Raw genomic sequence first — 17917 nt, 5'->3', positions numbered from 1 at the left:
AATGCGATTAATCGTGATTAATCAGGGAAATCATGTGATTAATTAGATTAAACATTTTAATCGTTGCCCAGCCCTAATATATAGATATATATATAGATATAAATCCATTCACGCGTTAGATTGGACATTAATCTTCCCTAAAAAGCTTATTTTGCGTTAAAAGGTTACATATCAGTTAACTTGCTTTAATTTTATTAGACCTGTTCCTATTTACTCAGAATTAAAATGGCCTAAAGTATGACTGAACTGAGAGTAACAGCAGCAGATTCAAGTTATTTAGACTTTAGACAGATAAATGGAACATGATGAATGGATGGATGGTCAATCAATATACCAGCTTGACATCTCTGGTTCCAACCAACTTTATTGAAGCTCCAAAATGGAGATTTGACATAAATATCGCACATATTATAGCCAAAACATTGCGAAAATATGTCATTTTTAAAACTTCTCAGTAAACCAGAAAATGTGCGGATAACACGTCGTATTTTATTTCTCAAGTTTGGTACAGTCCACGGTCCTCTCCGGTTGGTACGGCCCAACGGCTCGCGGGAAAACGTTGAAATTGACGTCACACTTGCAGAGCGGCCAACATGGCGGCGGGCAGGAGCGCGTAGCTTAGTAACGAGAAGCATCCGGTTCGTCCTGGTTTACAGAAGGCCGTCTTTCTCTCTGTGGGTGAGTACGCGTTCACCGCACAGGTGTGAGACCCAGGCCGCGGCTCCGGGGTCCAAACCCTCCGGTGGGGAGCCAACGGTCGGCTAGCAGTGGTTAGCTTCGGAGCTAACGCGGCTGTATTTGTAAACAATGAGAGAACACGCTGCTGGAACTGAAACTGCTGAGTTAGTCTGACACATTTCACTCTGCACAAGTGATACACCGCAACAACAAAAAAGGGATTTTAGAGGTGAAGACGGTTGAATGACGGACCTGTTCTCAGTTTCAGTGTGAGTGGTTAAAGGTTTCAGATGAAGCGTTAAAACTCAGCCTGAGCTGCTGTAAAATGAGTCAGAAATGTAAAAACTCAGCCTGAGCTGCTGTAAAATGAGTGAGAAATGTGACTCTGAGCTGCCTGATCGGTTAGATCTACAGTCTACAAGCCCTGCAGCGGACAGAGAGGACCAAACCAACACATTTCTGTCCAAATACATGTTTTTTTCTTCCACAACTCAGTCTGATCTGCTGCTGGTATGTGTATATACAAGGGCTGTCAAAATGAATTAATTCATTGTAAATATATATAAACTCTCACACATATATATATATATATATATATATATATTCACGCGTTGGATTAGACTTCCATAAAAAGCTTATTTTGCGTTAAAAAGGTTAAATTTCAGTTAACTTGCTTCCATTTTGAGACCTGTTCCTATTTACTCAGAATTAAAGAAGCCTAAAGTATGAGAAACTGTCGTAAACTGAGATTTCCAGCAGCAGATTCAAGTTATTTAGACTTTTACCACAAATTAATGCGGCAAAAGCCAAACATGTAGGCCGAACCAGAACAGGCTGGAGGGATTATTGATCCCAACACATTTCTGTCCAAATACATGTTTTTTTTCTTCCATAACTCAGTCTGATCTGCTGCAGGTATGTATATACAAGGGCTGTCAAAATGAATGCATTCATTGTAAATATATATATAAACTCTCATTTGATCTGTTTGTACAAAACCAAGAAGAAGAAGAGCACTGAGAAAAGCAGATAAAATGTGTAGCGACCCTCATGCAAAGGGAAACGTAGCTCTTTTTTTGTTCATATAGATATTTCTGAACACCCTTTCAGACTAAAGATGCAACAATAGTGGCTTACACCTGTTAAAGTGGCAGCATTCAGCCAAACTGGTCAGTTTTCTGAGTGAAATGACTCGGATCTGAGCAGCAACCAAGATGTTTGGATCCTGTAAATACTAAGAAAAGGAGCTCCAAAGCCTCCTTTATCGTCTCCTTCAGCAGAGGATCCACCGGGCCGTCCTTTATGGGAGAAGGCAAGCGGTCCAGAACCATCGAATATGAAACTAACCGCCGCAGGAGCAGTTTTCTGACACCTTTAAGCTGTTTGTAGGGATATTTCTATGATGCTATTATCGTACTTTTACTCTCTTTTACCACGAGAGAAGCCGTTCAGATAAAGTTCATTCATTCTGTCCAACAACTTTTCTAGTGAAGCTCGATTGCTTTCATCCAGCCGCATGAACTGTGACTCATAAATCTGAGGCCAGGAGGGTGCAACCTGTGATGCTTTATTTCACTTCTCAGTCTCAAACGTTGATGATAAAGAATAAAAATAAATTAAGCTAAGGAAACTGACTTTACAGCGAGTGAAGAAGAGCAGACGGGGCTTCTGGATGTGTTGATCATTCCTGAAGTGAGGCTTTACCGAGGCACAGATGGAGAAATGTCTGCTGTGGACGCCCCTCCTGAACATCTTTCCCACATCTCAGGGCTCCGGTGACTGTTTGAAAACAGCTTTAAAGTCAAAGGTTCCTCCTAAAAAGGTTCCATAGCACCGTAACGGTGCGTATTAGCTTAGCAGGCTGCAGTGGTTGTGTGAAAGCTGGAAAATCCCTTTTTGAGCTTGTTGAACAGTTATTTCGTTTGGTTTGATATCACTGACGGGAACAGCGTACACCTTGGACTCTGGAAGTTCTTCTGCAGGTTAACAAGCTAAAACTGCTAGCTTAAACTAAACGGTTGATGGGAGCAGAAGGTTCTGCTGCTGTTGAATGAAGTTAGCTCTATTTCTTCTGGTTTCTGCCGTCCGGTGCAGAACAGGAAGCATTCTAACCACCTCGTGTCATTGTTTTTACCCCATCAGACCCTCACCCTGCCTCCTGTCTGTGTTATCTGAGCTAAAAACCTGCGGATGCTCAGCTTCTTATCGAAGATGAGGTCTAACTGAGCGTTATTAATGAGCACGGAGCCCTCACAGCTGGAGATAAGCCAACACAATCGGTCACTTTGTGTTTAAAGTAGGGCTGGGCAAGTTAACTCGTTATTATCGCGTTAACTTGTTAATTATTTAACGCGATAAGTGTTTTATCGCGCATTAACGCAGGTTTTATTTTGTAAAAGTCTGTCGCTCACAGGCATTTATTCTGTAAAAGTCTCTGTGTGAAGCTCACGGAGCTAACCGGCGCTACTTCCTGTTTTAGTTGTTTCAACATAAAAGCACGTATTTCAAAATAAATGTTAAAAAAAAAACCTCCTGCATTTACAGCCAAGTTGAATTGTCTTCTCAGCGTAGTAGTTCCAGTCTAAAATATCACTTAAAGGCAAAACACACAACTGATAGCAGCAAGTCATTCAAGGAAACAGACAGTGGAGCGAGGCTTCTACATAAAAACTACAGAAAGATGCTGATGTTAAAAGTGTGTTTGCACAACAAATGTTATGGCACTTTCATTCATATGGCAGCACATTTAAAATAAAGCTAAATGCTAAAAGCTATACACTACTTTTGGATTCATTTTTGGATTTTGGGTACAAATGCGATTAATCGTGATTAATCAGGGAAATCATGAGATTAATTAGGTTAAACATTTTAATCGTTGCCCAGCCCTGGTTTAAACCCACAGTGGGAGGTTGTCGGTACTCTCTGACTCCGCTGTCGGTTTGTAAAGAGCTGAACTGACCTCCGGTCTGCGGTTAACGCTGATGTGAACATCTGTTTCCAGCTGTGTGAGCTGTGAGGCGGCAGGATGCCCGGGAAAAACGCCGACCAGTTCAAACCCGGCGAGCTGGTGTTCGCCAAGATGAAGGGCTTCCCTCACTGGCCTGCCAGGGTACGTGCACACACACACACGTGCACACACACACACTGGGTTGTACCTGGATGATGTCATCCGTCTGTGTGTTTGCAGATCTGTAAGTCGGAGGACGGCAACAAGAAGCGAGTCCCCGTCTTCTTCTTCGGGACCCATCAGATGTACGTACGCTGCCCTCCCATCAGCCGTGTGTCTCTCTCTATCCGAACCCATCTAACTGTGCGCCCCCCCCCTCAGAGGGCTCCTCCCACCCGAGAACATCGTCCCGTACGTGGGGAACAAGATGAAGTACGGCAGCGGCGTTCGCATCAGAGGCTTCACCGAGGGCATGTGGGAGATCCAGAACACGCCCGGAGTCGGGAGTAAACTCAAAGTGAGTCTTCTCTTCTTCTCTGGTTATTGATCTGTGAGCTCGTTTCACTCGTTAATGAGCCGTCACAGTTTATATTGGTCCTGACGTAAAGCCAGGCAGGTGGGCCTCAGGCCCCGTTTACACGATAGGAAGACGCAGATATTTCCCTGCGGTTTGGCCTCTCATTTACACCAAAACCCCGTTTTTATCACCGAAAACGATTATTTCTGATAACGCCGGTTATGTGTTGCCGTGTCAACTGGGAGAAACGGCGTTTTAGGTTCTTAAACGTCACATTATGCGCCAGAAAATGCTTAACGCCATGCGAGCGCCTTATGTTTACAGTTTGTTTGGCTGCTGATCAGGATCATCATGGATGATGTTAAAGTTCTACTCATTTTTACGTTTGTGCAAACGATTCTGGCCTTATTGCATCTGCAACAGCTGCTCTACATGGATGAGCAGAGGCGAAGGATTGCACGCAGGTCAGCCGCCAACAGGTTTGGCAGAGTTATTATGGCGCTTGACGGCGTATTTATGCGGGTTGATGTAAATGACAAGTTTTTTGAAAACGATGTTGTGTGCACGATGTTATTATTGAAAACGGAGGGGGGGGGAATATTCGTTTCTCTAAATACCCGGCTATGTGTAAATGTGGCCTTAAAGAGACAGGAGCTGAATACAGGATGCATCACAGGTGTGTCGGCATCATTTAGGTGCGTCTAACTGAGTCTGCTCTTTATCAGAGTCCGTTTCCACCAACCAGCCCACTCATTCCGTTAAAAGCTAACGTGTTCCCGGCTGCTTCCTGCGTCCGAGCCACCTTTTCCTCTCTGGGCTCCAGCGTCTTATTCAAAGCTCGCCGCTTTAAGAGCGTCCTGCGGGACATTTCGGTGCTTCTTTGTACTCCGAACGAGAGCTTCACAGCTTAGGAAAAAACACGATTTTTAAGGTCAATGTTGCGAAACGTGGAATTTAATGCAGATTACTTTTGTATCGTGAAAGAGGGATGATGTCTGCAAGCTGCCGCTTTTCTGTTGGAGCTTGTGAGCGCGGTGCACGGTTACTCTGACGTCCGGTGCCATCGGGTCTTTTGTCCAGCGCTGCGTTATGGACTCTTTACGCCTTGGTGACGCTTGTAAACGCTGCCGTCTCTTTCATACGGGCTCTTTCATTCATCGTACTTATCTTTGTGTCACCTGAGGCGCTGATGGAAGTTATTCGCGTTGCGTCGCATCGCGGCAGCTTCAGTTTTAAATAGTTTTGCATATTTTTCCCATTAACCGTCTCTGAGTGTAATAAACAAATTAAAATCAGGCACCAGTAGTATTTCTCTCTTCTGTTCAGGCTCCAGGGAAGCCCGGCACCAGTAAGACGCCGGTGAAACCGACCTCTGCACCCGGCGCCACGCCCAATAAACCGACTCCAGCGACTAAAGCTCCCAATGAGAAGCCTCCCAGTAAAGCTGAGCCTGGCGGCAAAGCAGCCGCCGGCAGACGCTCCCAAAGCAAAGTTTCAGGTGACAAAGAAGCCGCTGCCATAGCTGCCACCAGGGCTTCATCTCGATTAGCTCCGGATAAAACCGTCGCAGAGGAGGCCGCTGCGACCACGAGAAGCAGACGGCCGGCGGGTCGCCGTGCGTCCGCAGCGCACAGCACGTCTGAGAGGTCGACCTCTGTGGACAGCAAAAGGACGGTACGGTTCTGTTCTATCACAGGGTTTTCATTTCTTCTTGGCGTTAAAGTTAAATAATCATGTTTGGATGTTTTTCCGTCTCAGACCCGATCGAGCAGAACCTCAGAGCACGAAGCTGCTCCTGAAACGGCTGAAGTTGGAGCTGAGAAGGAGGCGGAGAGCAGAACAGAAGCCTCCAAACAGCCTGAAGCATCAGCAGCAGAGACGGAGGAAGCTGCCGCTGCTGCTGCCGCTGCCGCAGGTGGAGCCACCACACGCAGCAGAGCGGCAGATCCAAAGGTAACCACAACGGTTTCTCTGGTTACTGCAGACGTCTCAGTCATGAAACAACATGATGCAGCGACGGTGGCGGACAGCCTTGATGTTCGGCAGCATGTGAACACTTTAACCTTTAACCTGAGGTCTGCTTCTGCCCGACATGTTGCTGCCGCTTACTGATCTGAGGCTCGGCCAGGCAGCACGATCATTATTTTACAGTTTTACTGAGTTTTCCTTTGTAAACACAGAACCCTGAAAGAAAATACCGTAACAGAAGAGTTCAGTGTTTTTCGTGGCTGCTCTGAGCAGCCTTCTCAGCCCCTGGTTCCTGCTGCTCTGAGCAGCCTTCTCAGCTCCTGGTTCCTGCTGCTCTGAGCAGCCTTCTCAGCTCCTGGTTCCTGCTGCTCTGAGCAGCCTTCTCAGCTCCTGGTTCCTGCTGCTCTGAGCAGCCTTCTCAGCCCCTGGTTCCTGCTGCTCTGAGCAGCCTTCTCAGCCCCTGGTTCCTGCTGCTCTGAGCAGCCTTCTCAGCCCCTGGTTCCTGCTGCTCTGAGCAGCCTTCTCAGCCCCTGGTTCCTGCTGCTCTGAGCAGCCTTCTCAGCCCCTGGTTCCTGCTGCTCTGAGCAGCCTTCTCAGCCCCTGGTTCCTGCTGCTCTGAGCAGCCTTCTCAGCCTCGGGTTCCTGCTGTTCTGAGCAGCCTTCTCAGCCTCTGGTTCCTGCTGCTCTGAGCAGCCTTCTCAGCCCCTGGTTCCTGCTGCTCTGAGCAGCCTTCTCAGCCTCTGGTTCCTGCTGCTCTGAGCAGCCTTCTCAGCCCCTGGTTCCTGCTGCTCTGAGCAGCCTTCTCAGCCCCTGGTTCCTGCTGCTCTGAGCAGCCTTCTCAGCCCCTGGTTCCTGCTGCTCTGAGCAGCCTTCTCAGCCCCTGGTTCCTGCTGCTCTGAGCAGCCTTCTCAGCCCCTGGTTCCTGCTGCTCTGAGCAGCCTTCTCAGCCCCTGGTTCCTGCTGTTCTGAGCAGCCTTCTCAGCCTCTGGTTCCTGCTGCTCTGAGCAGCCTTCTCAGCCTCTGGTTCCTGCTGCTCTGAGCAGCCTTCTCAGCCCCTGGTTCCTGCTGCTCTGAGCAGCCTTCTCAGCCCCTGGTTCCTGCTGCTCTGAGCAGCCTTCTCAGCCCCTGGTTCCTGCTGCTCTGAGCAGCCTTCTCAGCCCCTGGTTCCTGCTGCTCTGAGCAGCCTTCTCAGCCCCTGGTTCCTGCTGCTCTGAGCAGCCTTCTCAGCCTCTGGTTCCTGCTGCTCTGAGCAGCCTTCTCAGCCCCTGGTTCCTGCTGCTCTGAGCAGCCTTCTCAGCCCCTGGTTCCTGCTGCTCTGAGCAGCCTTCTCAGCCCCTGGTTCCTGCTGTTCTGAGCAGCCTTCTCAGCTCCTGGTTCCTGCTGCTCTGAGCAGCCTTCTCAGCTCCTGGTTCCTGCTGCTCTGAGCAGCCTTCTCAGCTCCTGGTTCCTGCTGCTTTGAGCAGCCTTCTCAGCCCCTGGTTCCTGCTGCTCTGAGCAGCCTTCTCAGCCCCTGGTTCCTGCTGCTCTGAGCAGCCTTCTCAGCCCCTGGTTCCTGCTGCTCTGAGCAGCCTTCTCAGCCCCTGGTTCCTGCTGCTCTGAGCAGCCTTCTCAGCCCCTGGTTCCTGCTGCTCTGAGCAGCCTTCTCAGCCCCTGGTTCCTGCTGCTCTGAGCAGCCTTCTCAGCCTCTGGTTCCTGCTGCTCTGAGCAGCCTTCTCAGCCCCTGGTTCCTGCTGCTCTGAGCAGCCTTCTCAGCCCCTGGTTCCTGCTGCTCTGAGCAGCCTTCTCAGCCTCTGGTTCCTGCTTCTTCAGCTGTTTCTTTGCCTTCGTCACGTCTCCTGCTGATGTTGGGGTCTGAAGTTCCCTCCTGCTGGTTGAAGAGGTTCACTTAGTTTTTCACTCTCTCAGTTTTTGTTCAATAAATAATGACACAGTTTAATGTCGTGTTCATCTGAGGTTGGATTGACGTCTTTTTAGCAGTGGATTTTCAAAGCTTTCAACAAATCACAACATTTCAGTGTTTTTGGACTCATTTTTGTGTGTTTGAATCGGATAAAAATCCCAATAAAATCTGCCACTCTTGACCAGAAACCTGTTTACCAGCCAGGATCTGTCCTCATAAGCAAGAGTAGAACATCTCTAAGTAGCATTTTTAAACTCCGAAATGTGAAGTTTCTCATCAAAGTGGCAGGAACTTGATAAACAATGAATTTTTAACACGAAAAATTGACAAAAAATGCAACATTTGAGGTGGAGAAGCAGCAGCTCCTGGCTGTGTTGTTGTTGTTTTTCTCTCTTTGAAAACATGTAGCTGCTTCACTGTGTGTCTCCTCAGACCCGATCGAGCAGAACCTCAGAGCACGAAGCTGCTCCTGAAACGGCTGAAGTTGGAGCTGAGAAGGAGGCGGAGAGCAGAACAGAAGCCTCCAAACAGCCTGAAGCATCAGCAGCAGAGACGGAGGAAGCTGCCGCTGCCGCTGCCGCAGGTGGAGCCACCACACGCAGCAGAGCGGCAGATCCAAAGGTAACCACGAATCCACCCACGAGGCTGAAAATGAGAAGGTCCGAGTTTTGTTTTGGTCTCCAGAGAAAAAAAAGAATCTGCTTTCTGCTTTTCGTCAGGTCGACAACGAGGAGAAGAAGAAGAGAACTCCTGGAAAGAAAAGGAAAGAGGAGGGAAAGGAAGAGGGCCAAGAGGTCAGGGGAAAGGGAGGAGAGGGGGATGAAACGAAGGAGGAACAGAAGGAGACGAGTCGGGGCGTCGGTGAGGGAAAGAAAGAGCAGACGGCAGAGAGAAGAGGGTCGAAAAGAAAGATGGAGGAGAGAGAAGAGGGGATAAAGACGAGGAGAGCTGAGAGTAAGGACCAGAAACAGACGGAGGAAAGTCAACTGGGTGGTGGAGAAGGAAGGAAAGAGGAGAGGATGAAGAGAGAAAAGAGCTCCGAGAGAGAGGGAACAAGAGGGCCGAGAGAAGAAAGGAAAGAGGAGAGGATGAAGAGAGAAAAAAGCTCCGAGAGAGAGGGAACAAGAGGGCCGAGAGAAAAGGAGGTTCAGCAGAAAGAGAGGAGGGAGGTTACGGAGGAGAAGAAAGAGGGGATGAAGAGGAAAAGGGAGGAGGAGGAGAAGAAGAAAGCCAAACAGAATGAGGGTGGGGAAGGGAAGAAGAAGAAGAGGGAGAGGAGTGCAGACAAGTCGGAGGAGGAGGAGAAAAGGGAAGAAGGGAAAGCGGAGGAGAAGAAAAAGGACAACGAGGTGAGCCTGCGTTCCGAGAGCCTACATTTCCCACAATGCACCACCGCTTCACCAACGGGTCTGTCATTTATCTGCAGCGAGACCGGCGGCTGGCGGCCAAGAGGGAGAGTCTGCTGAAGTCTCTGAGGGGTCTGCTGAAGGACGGGCGAGGAGCGGCGAGGAGGAGGGCGCCGTAAGAACGCCGGCTACGCATCACCGGGCGGGAAGCTAACGGGGAGGGAGGCTAACGTGGGAGGGAGGCTAACGTGGGAGGGAGGCTAACGTGGGAGGGAGGCTAACGTGGGAGGGAGGCTAACGTGGGAGGGAGGCTAACGTGGGAGGGAGGCTAACGTGGAGGGAGGCTAACGGGGAGGGAGGCTAACGGGCAGGGAGGCTAACGGGCAGGGAGGCTAACGGGGAGGGAGGCTAACGGGGGGGACGCTATCGGGGAGGGAGGCTAACGGGCGGGACGCTATCGGGGAGGGAGGCTAACGGGCGGGACGCTATCGGGGAGGGAGGCTAACGGGCGGGACGCTAACGGGGAGGGAGGCTAACGGGCGGGACGCTAACGGGCGGGACGCTAACGGGCAGGGAGGCTAACGGGGAGGGAGGCTAACGGGGAGGGAGGCTAACGGCATGTTTTTCTGTTTTCTCCTCAGGAAAGCTGCAGAGGCAGCGAAAACCACCGAGAAGAAGACGAGAGAAAGTTCGAAGGGCGAGGAAAAGGAGGGAAAGACGTCCAGCCACAGAAAAATGGGAAGGAGAGAGGAAAAGATGTCCACCCGGAAGTCCGCAGCACAGAAGAAGGATGAAGAGAAGAAAATGAGTAAAACGGAGAAGAAAAAAGAAGGTCGTCACAAGGAGGAAGAGGAGAAGAAAGTGTCCGAGTGTGTAGAGAAGAATAAACCACAGAAGAAGCCAACCAGCGAGACCAAAGAAGGTCGTAAGGAGGAAAAGATGTCCACCAGGAAGTCTGCAGAGGTGAAGAAGGACGAGCGGAGAACAGAAAGCAGGAAGGAAGAAAATGATCAGACGGAGAAAGCAACCAGTAAAAAACCAGAGAAGGAGGAAAAGATGTCCACACGGACGTCCGCAGAGGCGAAGAAGGACGAACAGAAGCCCGAGAAGGAGGTGAAGACGAGAGGAAAGGAGAGCGAGCAGAAGGCGGAGGACAAGACGAAGGTCGACGGCGCAAAAGAGAAGAAGGACGAAGAGAAGAAGGAGGAGAGGAAGATCATCGGGAAGATCGTGAAGGCCGGCCTGGGAACAAAGATCCACGTGAAGACCATGATGGGAGGAACGACGGCAGCTGCAGCGGAGGAGAAGAAGAAGAAGGAAGAGGAGGCCAAGAAGAGCTCTGAGAAGAAGGAAGAAGAGAAGGAGAAACAGAAGGAGACCAAGAAGAGCTCTGAGAAGAAAGAAGAAGTGAAAGAGAAGAAGAAGAGAGGAAGCTCTGAGGAGAAGGAAGAAGAGAAGAAGAAAGAAGTGAAGGAGCAAGAGAAGAAGAGAGGAAGCTCTGAGGAGAAGAAGGAACAAGAGAAGAAGGAAGAAGTGAAGGAGAAGAAAAGCTCTGAAACCGACAGGAAGTCTGACAACCCGAGTGTTGTGGCGGAGGACAAAAAAGACGAGGGTGGAGAGGTGGAGAAGAAGAACAAGGTGAAGGAGGAAGAACCAAAAAGTGGAGCGGGTGGGACGACGGCAGAAAAAGAAGAGGAGAAGAAGAAGGACCCGGAGGTGGAGAGAATGACGAGAGGGCAGAAGAAGAAGAAGAAGGAGGAGGAGGAGGACGGATGTGAGCCGGAGTCAAAAGAGAAGAAGGAACTAACGGAGGAGAAGAAGAGCAACCCAACCGGCAGCGCAGAGACGCCGTCTGCCGAGTCCACCACCACAGAAGAAGAAGAGCAGGCCGGGAGGAGGGGAGGGGCGGAGCAGCAGAAGAAGCGCCTGACCGTGACGTTGACGGACTCGACGCTGCACCGGATCCTCGGAGACATCAGGATCTCCCTGAAGAACGACAACCCGGTGAGACGCCAACGCACCCCCGAGGGTGCCGGGTTTTACCCTGCTGTCAGGGTTCAGGGTTCAGAATCCTGCTGTCAGGGTTCAGAGTTCAGGGTTCAGAATCCTGCTGTCAGGGTTCAGAATCCTGCTGTCAGAGTTCAGGGTTCAGGGTTCAGAATCCTGCTGTCAGGGTTCAGAGTTCAGAACCCTGCTGTCAGGGTTCAGAGTTCAGGGTTCAGAATCCTGCTGTCAGGGTTCAGAGTTCAGAATCCTGCTGTCAGGGTTCAGAATCCTGCTGTCAGGGTTCAGAGTTCAGGGTTCAGAATCCTGCTGTCAGGGTTCAGAGTTCAGAATCCTGCTGTCAGGGTTCAGAGTTCAGGGTTCAGAATCCTGCTGTCAGGGTTCAGGGTTCAGGGTTCAGAATCCTGCTGTCAGGGTTCAGAGTTCAGGGTTCAGAATCCTGCTGTCAGGGTTCAGAGTTCAGAGTTCAGAATCCTGCTGTCAGGGTTCAGAGTTCAGAGTTCAGAATCCTGCTGTCAGGGTTCAGAGTTCAGGGTTCAGAATCCTGCTGTCAGGGTTCAGAATCCTGCTGTCAGGGTTCAGAGTTCAGAATCCTGCTGTCAGGGTTCAGAATCCTGCTTTCAGGGTTCAGAGTTCAGGGTTCAGAATCCTGCTTTCAGGGTTCAGAGTTCAGGGTTCAGAATCCTGCTGTCAGGGTTCAGAGTTCAGGGTTCAGAATCCTGCTTTCAGGGTTCAGAGTTCAGGGTTCAGAATCCTGCTTTCAGGGTTCAGAGTTCAGGGTTCAGAATCCTGCTTTCAGGGTTCAGAGTTCAGGGTTCAGAATCCTGCTGTCAGGGTTCAGAGTTCAGGGTTCAGAATCCTGCTGTCAGGGTTCAGAATCCTGCTTTCAGGGTTCAGAGTTCAGGGTTCAGAATCCTGCTGTCAGGGTTCAGAGTTCAGGGTTCAGAATCCTGCTTTCAGGGTTCAGAATCCTGCTGTCAGGGTTCAGGGTTCAGAATCCTGCTGTCAGGGTTCAGGGTTCAGAGTTCAGAATCCTGCTGTCAGGGTTCAGAGTTCAGAATCCTTCTGTCAGGGTTCAGGGTTCAGGGTTCAGAATCCTGCTGTCAGGGTTCAGAGTTCAGGGTTCAGAATCCTGCTTTCAGGGTTCAGAATCCTGCTGTCAGGGTTCAGGGTTCAGAATCCTGCTGTCAGGGTTCAGGGTTCAGAGTTCAGAATCCTGCTGTCAGGGTTCAGAGTTCAGAATCCTTCTGTCAGGGTTCAGGGTTCAGGGTTCAGAATCCTGCTGTCAGGGTTCAGAGTTCAGAATCCTTCTGTCAGGGTTCAGGGTTCAGGGTTCAGAATCCTGCTGTCAGGGTTCAGAGTTCAGAATCCTGCTGTCAGGGTTCAGAGTTCAGGGTTCAGAATCCTGCTTTCAGGGTTCAGAATCCTGCTGTCAGGGTTCAGAATCCTGCTGTCAGGGTTCAGAGTTCAGAATCCTGCTGTCAGGGTTCAGGGTTCAGAATCCTGCTTTCAGGGTTCAGAGTTCAGGGTTCAGAATCCTGCTTTCAGGGTTCAGAGTTCAGGGTTCAGAATCCTGCTGTCAGGGTTCAGAGTTCAGGGTTCAGAATCCTGCTTTCAGGGTTCAGAATCCTGCTGTCAGGGTTCAGGGTTCAGAATCCTGCTGTCAGGGTTCAGGGTTCAGAGTTCAGAATCCTGCTGTCAGGGTTCAGAGTTCAGAATCCTTCTGTCAGGGTTCAGGGTTCAGGGTTCAGAATCCTGCTGTCAGGGTTCAGAGTTCAGAATCCTGCTGTCAGGGTTCAGAGTTCAGAATCCTGCTGTCAGGGTTCAGAGTTCAGGGTTCAGAATCCTGCTTTCAGGGTTCAGAATCCTGCTGTCAGGGTTCAGAATCCTGCTGTCAGGGTTCAGAGTTCAGAATCCTGCTGTCAGGGTTCAGAGTTCAGAATCCTTCTGTCAGGGTTCAGGGTTCAGAGTTCAGAATCCTTCTGTCAGGGTTCAGAGTTCAGAGTTCAGAATCCTTCTGTCAGGGTTCAGGGTTCAGAGTTCAGAATCCTGCTGTCAGGGTTCAGGGTTCAGAGTTCAGAATCCTTCTGTCAGGGTTCAGGGTTCAGAGTTCAGAATCCTGCTGTCAGGGTTCAGGGTTCAGAGTTCAGAATCCTTCTGTCAGGGTTCAGAGTTCAGAATCCTGCTTTCAGGGTTCAGAGTTCAGAATCCTGCTTTCAGGGTTCAGGGTTCAGAATCCTGCTGTCAGGGTTCAGGGTTCAGAATCCTGCTTTCAGGGTTCAGAGTTCAGAATCCTGCTGTCAGGGTTCAGGGTTCAGAATCTTTTCATCATCTGGATGGATCCAGGACTCTGAACTCTGATGGAACAGGGTTCAGAGTCCTGGATCAGAGTCCTGGTTCGGTTCCTCCAGCAGCAGCAGAGGTGGTGTTACATCCCACAGCTGTAGGGGGCGCCAAAGAGCAGAAAAAGTCAGATAAATCATCAGAAATGGAAAGAAAACTTGTGTTTGTTGATGCAACAGGAATCCTCTGTTCAGGCTCAGAGGGCGTCCGTGGTCATGTGACACGTTTCATACACATTAAACGGTTTAAACGTTCAGAACACAGAAGCACCAAAGCTCTGCGCCCGGTGGCGTTGTTCTGCCCCCCGGTGGCGTTGTTCTGCCCACCGGTGGCGTTGTTCTGCCCACCGGTGGCGTTGTTCTGCGCCCCGGTGGCGTTGTTCTGCGCCCGGTGGCGTTGTTCTGCGCCCCGGTGGCGTTGTTCTGCGCCCCGGTGGCGTTGTTCTGCCCCCCGGTGGCTGAAGCCGGTAACCACGGCGTGTCTGACAGGAACTCTTGTGTCTGCAGGACGTCTCCAGGTGTCTGGCGGCGCTGGACCAGCTCAGCATGGTTTACGTGACGTCGCAGCACGTCCAGAGACACAGCGAGCTGGTGTCCACGCTCAGAAAGGTGAACACACTCTCACTCTGAGCTCCAGCTGGAGGTGGAGACGACTCGATGAATCAGGCTGTAACTCCTGTGTTTCAGATGAGGAACTATCGGGCCAGCCAGGCCATCATGGACAAGGCCTCCATGCTGTACAACCGCTTCAAGAACACCTTCCTGGCCGGGGAGGGCGAGGAGGTGGTGAGCGCCGCCTTCCTGCGCTCGCTGCTGGAGGAGAAGGAGCGGGAGGAGGCGCAGCGGGTGGAGGGCAGCCGGGAGAAGCTGAGGATGGAGGAGGAGGCGCAGCGGGTGGAGGGCAGCCGGGAGAAGCTGAGGATGGAGGAGGAGGCGCAGCGGGTGGAGGGCAGCCGGGAGAAGCTGAGGATGGAGGAGGAGGCGCAGCGGGTGGAGGGCAGCCGGGAGAAGCTGAGGATGGAGGAGGAGGAAACACAAGGTAAAACTGAGCTGCTTTTATGTGTAAAATGACAGAAAGAGATTCAATTCAATTTTTATTTATATAGCACCAAAGACAACAAATGTCATCTCGAGGCACTTAGATAATAAAGTCCAATTCAAGCCAATTGGAATTCAATTAATTGTAATCATAATCCATTAACGAGATGAAAGAGATGAACTTTTACTGAGTTTCTGTAGTTTTTATCAGGGCTGGGCGAGTTAACTCGTTATTATCGCGTTAACTCATTGATTATTTAACGCCAACAGTTATTTTATCGCGCATTAATTTAATAATTTTTTTTTTTTTTTTTTGGGGGGGGGGCTTTTGTGCCTTTAATGGATAGGAAAGTTCAGAGAGACAGGAAGCAGGGGGCAGAGAGAGAGGGGGAACAACACGCAGCACAGGGACTCGAACCGGGGGCAGCTGCAGCGAGGACTATAGCCTCTGTACATGGGGCGCCACTTTATTCTGTAAAAGTCTGATGCTCACAGGCTTTTATTTTGTAAAAGTCTGCTGCTGTCTGCTGTGGAACAGGAAAAGAAAGTAATCTTTGGATCCACCAAACATGGAGAAGGGTACGGAACTTTTACTCGGCCATTTTCATTTTAAAGTTCTTCCAGACGGCGGAGTCGACAGAACCAAAGTCATCTGTAAACACTGCCAAGTTGAATTGTCTTCTCAGCGTAGTAGTTCCAGTCTAAAATATCACTTAAAGGCAAAACACACAACTGATAGCAGCAAGTCATTCAAGGAAACAGACAGTGGAGCGAGGCTTCTACATAAAAACTACAGAAAGATGCTGATGTTAAAAGTGTGTTTGCACAACAAATGTTATGGCACTTTCATTCATATGGCAGCACATTTAGAATAAAGCTAAATGCTAAAAGCTATACACTACTTTTGGATTCATTTTGGGATTCTGCGTACAAATGAGATTAATCGTGATTAATCAGGGAAATCACGTGATTAATTAGATTAAACATTTTAATCGTTGCCCAGCCGTAATATTTTGTGTGTAAAATGACAGAGAAACAGAAAGATCAGAACCTGGAGCAGCTTTGTTCCTCATCAGGGCTCAAACGGAGTAAATTAGTCGCATTTAAGTCGTATTTCTGGGTAATCATTGACTCCTCCCCCCTCCCACAGCTCCAGTGGACTCCTCCTGACGCCTCCTGAAGCTGCTCGGACCGAACCATCTCTGATCTGCGGGGGTGTGGACCTGAAGCGTTACATCATGGCACACTCGGCCTGTTTTAGTCCAGAAAATGATACTTTAACTAGATTAAAAACGTTGAATTTAATCACTCACAAGCATTAACATCTACTCTGACCTCCAGGAGTTTCTTTTTATTACTTTTTAACGATAAAAAGCAGAACACTGAGCCGCCTCTGCTGCACGTTCTCCTGCACGGGGTGGAGTTCCACTCCAAAGGTGTATTTATTGTGTTCCAGTCGTTTTAAACCGGAAACTTTCAGCATCAAAGCTTTGCTGCTCACTGTTGGAGCTCCAGCTTGTACAGAAAAGTGTTTTAATTGTTATAGATTTTTTTTTTTTTTTTTTCTTTTTTAACACGTCTGTTTCTGACTGGATATCCTGTAAATATGTTTTTTTTTTTTTTTCTTTTATTTCACAAACAAAGACTGTTTCACAAACCTGAAGAAATGTCTCCGGTCTGATTATTTTTTTACTGTTTTATTTATCTTATTTTACTTTGGAGTCGTTTTCAAAGATCAGATGTTTCAGATATTAATAATAATAAATTTTATTTATAACGCACTTTACATTTTACAATTAAAATCTCAAAGTGCTACAGTGGGATAAAAGACAAATATTAGGTTCAAAAGCAGGGACACTAAAATGCAAATAAAATACACAAATAAAAGTAGTGAGTCCTTTAAATGCAAAGACGAAATAAATACAGGATAGAGCATTCAAAGGGAGATCATTAAAAACATTGGGTAAAAAAGGTTTTCCGGCCTGTTTTAAAGTGTTTCAGTGTCTGTGGAGCCCTCAGAATTACAGATATTAACTGTAATTCTCTTTCTGGCCGATAGGGGGCAGCAGTTTATCCCAGAAGTAAACATCACTGCTGAAGTAAAACAAATGTGAATGAAGCTTTCTTCCATTTACTGGTTTTAAAATAAGCCAGTTGTTGAAATTCAGTAGAAGAAGAAGTCCCGTCCATCTTCCACACCTGCTTCACCCGACTCAGGGAGGCCAATAACCCGACTCTGCCTGTTTTTGGGCCTGAGGAGAACCTGTAAAACGATGCTAACCGCCGTAGCATCCTGCAGTGCAGCTAAACTGAGCACAAAAAGGGGAAAACAACATATATTTCAGTGAATTCTGGGTTCCATGAGCTCAGAGCGCAGCTGAGTCACGTCTTTTAATCTTCACCAGGTCAGCAAACGGACAAAAAACATCCTTAAAGGGATAGTTCGCCTCTTTAAAGGGATAGTTCGCCTCTTTTGACATGAAGCTGTGTGACATCCCATATCAGCAACATCATTTATGAACATCTTCTTACCCCCTGCTGCGTCCTGTGAGCAGAGCTCCAGCCTCGTTTTGGTGTTGATGAAGGTAGTCCGGCTAGTTGGCTGGGGTTTAAAAAATAAAGCGTTTTGCTTCTCAAAACAATATGCGTTCAACAGAGTAATACATTTGCATCACAAAATCGTTCTCCAGGAAAAAGTCAGACCTCACAATCGCTTGGCCCTATTTTCTCTCCCTTCGTATCACTGCCTGCTGCCGACAGCCGCGCCTGTTACGGTGTTTGCTGCTCGGTCTGCACAGCAGGCAGTGATACGAAGGGAGAGAAAATAGCGCCAAGCGATTGTGAGGTCTGACTTTTTCCTGTTGAACCATTTTGTGATGCAAATGTATTAATTTTTTAACAATTTAGGAAACAAACAAATGCATAAGAAGCTGGGACGGGATGGGATGGGTTTTCAGCCTGGGTTTTTATTCCTTTTCAATCAAATTATTATTATTTTTTTTAAATCTAACTTTATTTTTCGGATGCAGCAATATAACATTTTTATTCTCACGGATTTTCCCTAAAATATAGAATAAAAACGCGGCTGTAAAAGAGGGTAAAGCTGAGGGATGAGGGTGCAGGGTGGCTGCGTAAAGGCCGCCTCTGTCGGCTCGGTGGGCGGAGACAGGGGGATGT

General features: G+C 48.9%; 1 protein-coding gene across 1 annotated transcript; it reads left to right on the top strand.

The window, feature by feature from the left end:
* The first annotated feature begins 587 nt into the window (after positions 1–587).
* psip1b (PC4 and SFRS1 interacting protein 1b) lies at positions 588–16393 on the top strand. The gene is made up of 13 exons (XM_075451043.1): positions 588–678; positions 3680–3787; positions 3866–3930; positions 4007–4142; positions 5469–5816; positions 5901–6095; positions 8443–8631; positions 8730–9359; positions 9437–9531; positions 9998–11360; positions 14210–14311; positions 14390–14741; positions 15891–16393. Exons 2-13 carry the CDS (start codon positions 3704–3706, stop codon positions 15908–15910), a joined length of 3579 nt encoding a protein of 1192 aa, XP_075307158.1. The 5' UTR covers positions 588–678; positions 3680–3703; the 3' UTR covers positions 15911–16393.
* Positions 16394–17917: the final 1524 nt, after the last annotated feature.

This window comes from Odontesthes bonariensis, chromosome 19 (genome assembly GCF_027942865.1).
Source record: "Odontesthes bonariensis isolate fOdoBon6 chromosome 19, fOdoBon6.hap1, whole genome shotgun sequence".
In the NCBI taxonomy this organism is placed as follows: domain Eukaryota; kingdom Metazoa; phylum Chordata; class Actinopteri; order Atheriniformes; family Atherinopsidae; genus Odontesthes; species Odontesthes bonariensis.
Note: the sequence above shows the minus strand (reverse complement) of the source record. Positions and strands in the feature narration are given on the sequence as shown.

Bases quoted from the DNA above. Each gene is read 5' to 3' on its own strand.
- psip1b (XM_075451043.1), top strand. From the start codon at position 3,704: ATGCCCGGGAAAAACGCCGACCAGTTCAAACCCGGCGAGCTGGTGTTC. The intron at 9,532-9,997 runs GTAAGAACGCCG...TTTTCTCCTCAG, and splicing joins GCGGCGAGGAGGAGGGCGCC to GAAAGCTGCAGAGGCAGCGA. The intron at 14,312-14,389 runs GTGAACACACTC...CCTGTGTTTCAG, and splicing joins TGGTGTCCACGCTCAGAAAG to ATGAGGAACTATCGGGCCAG.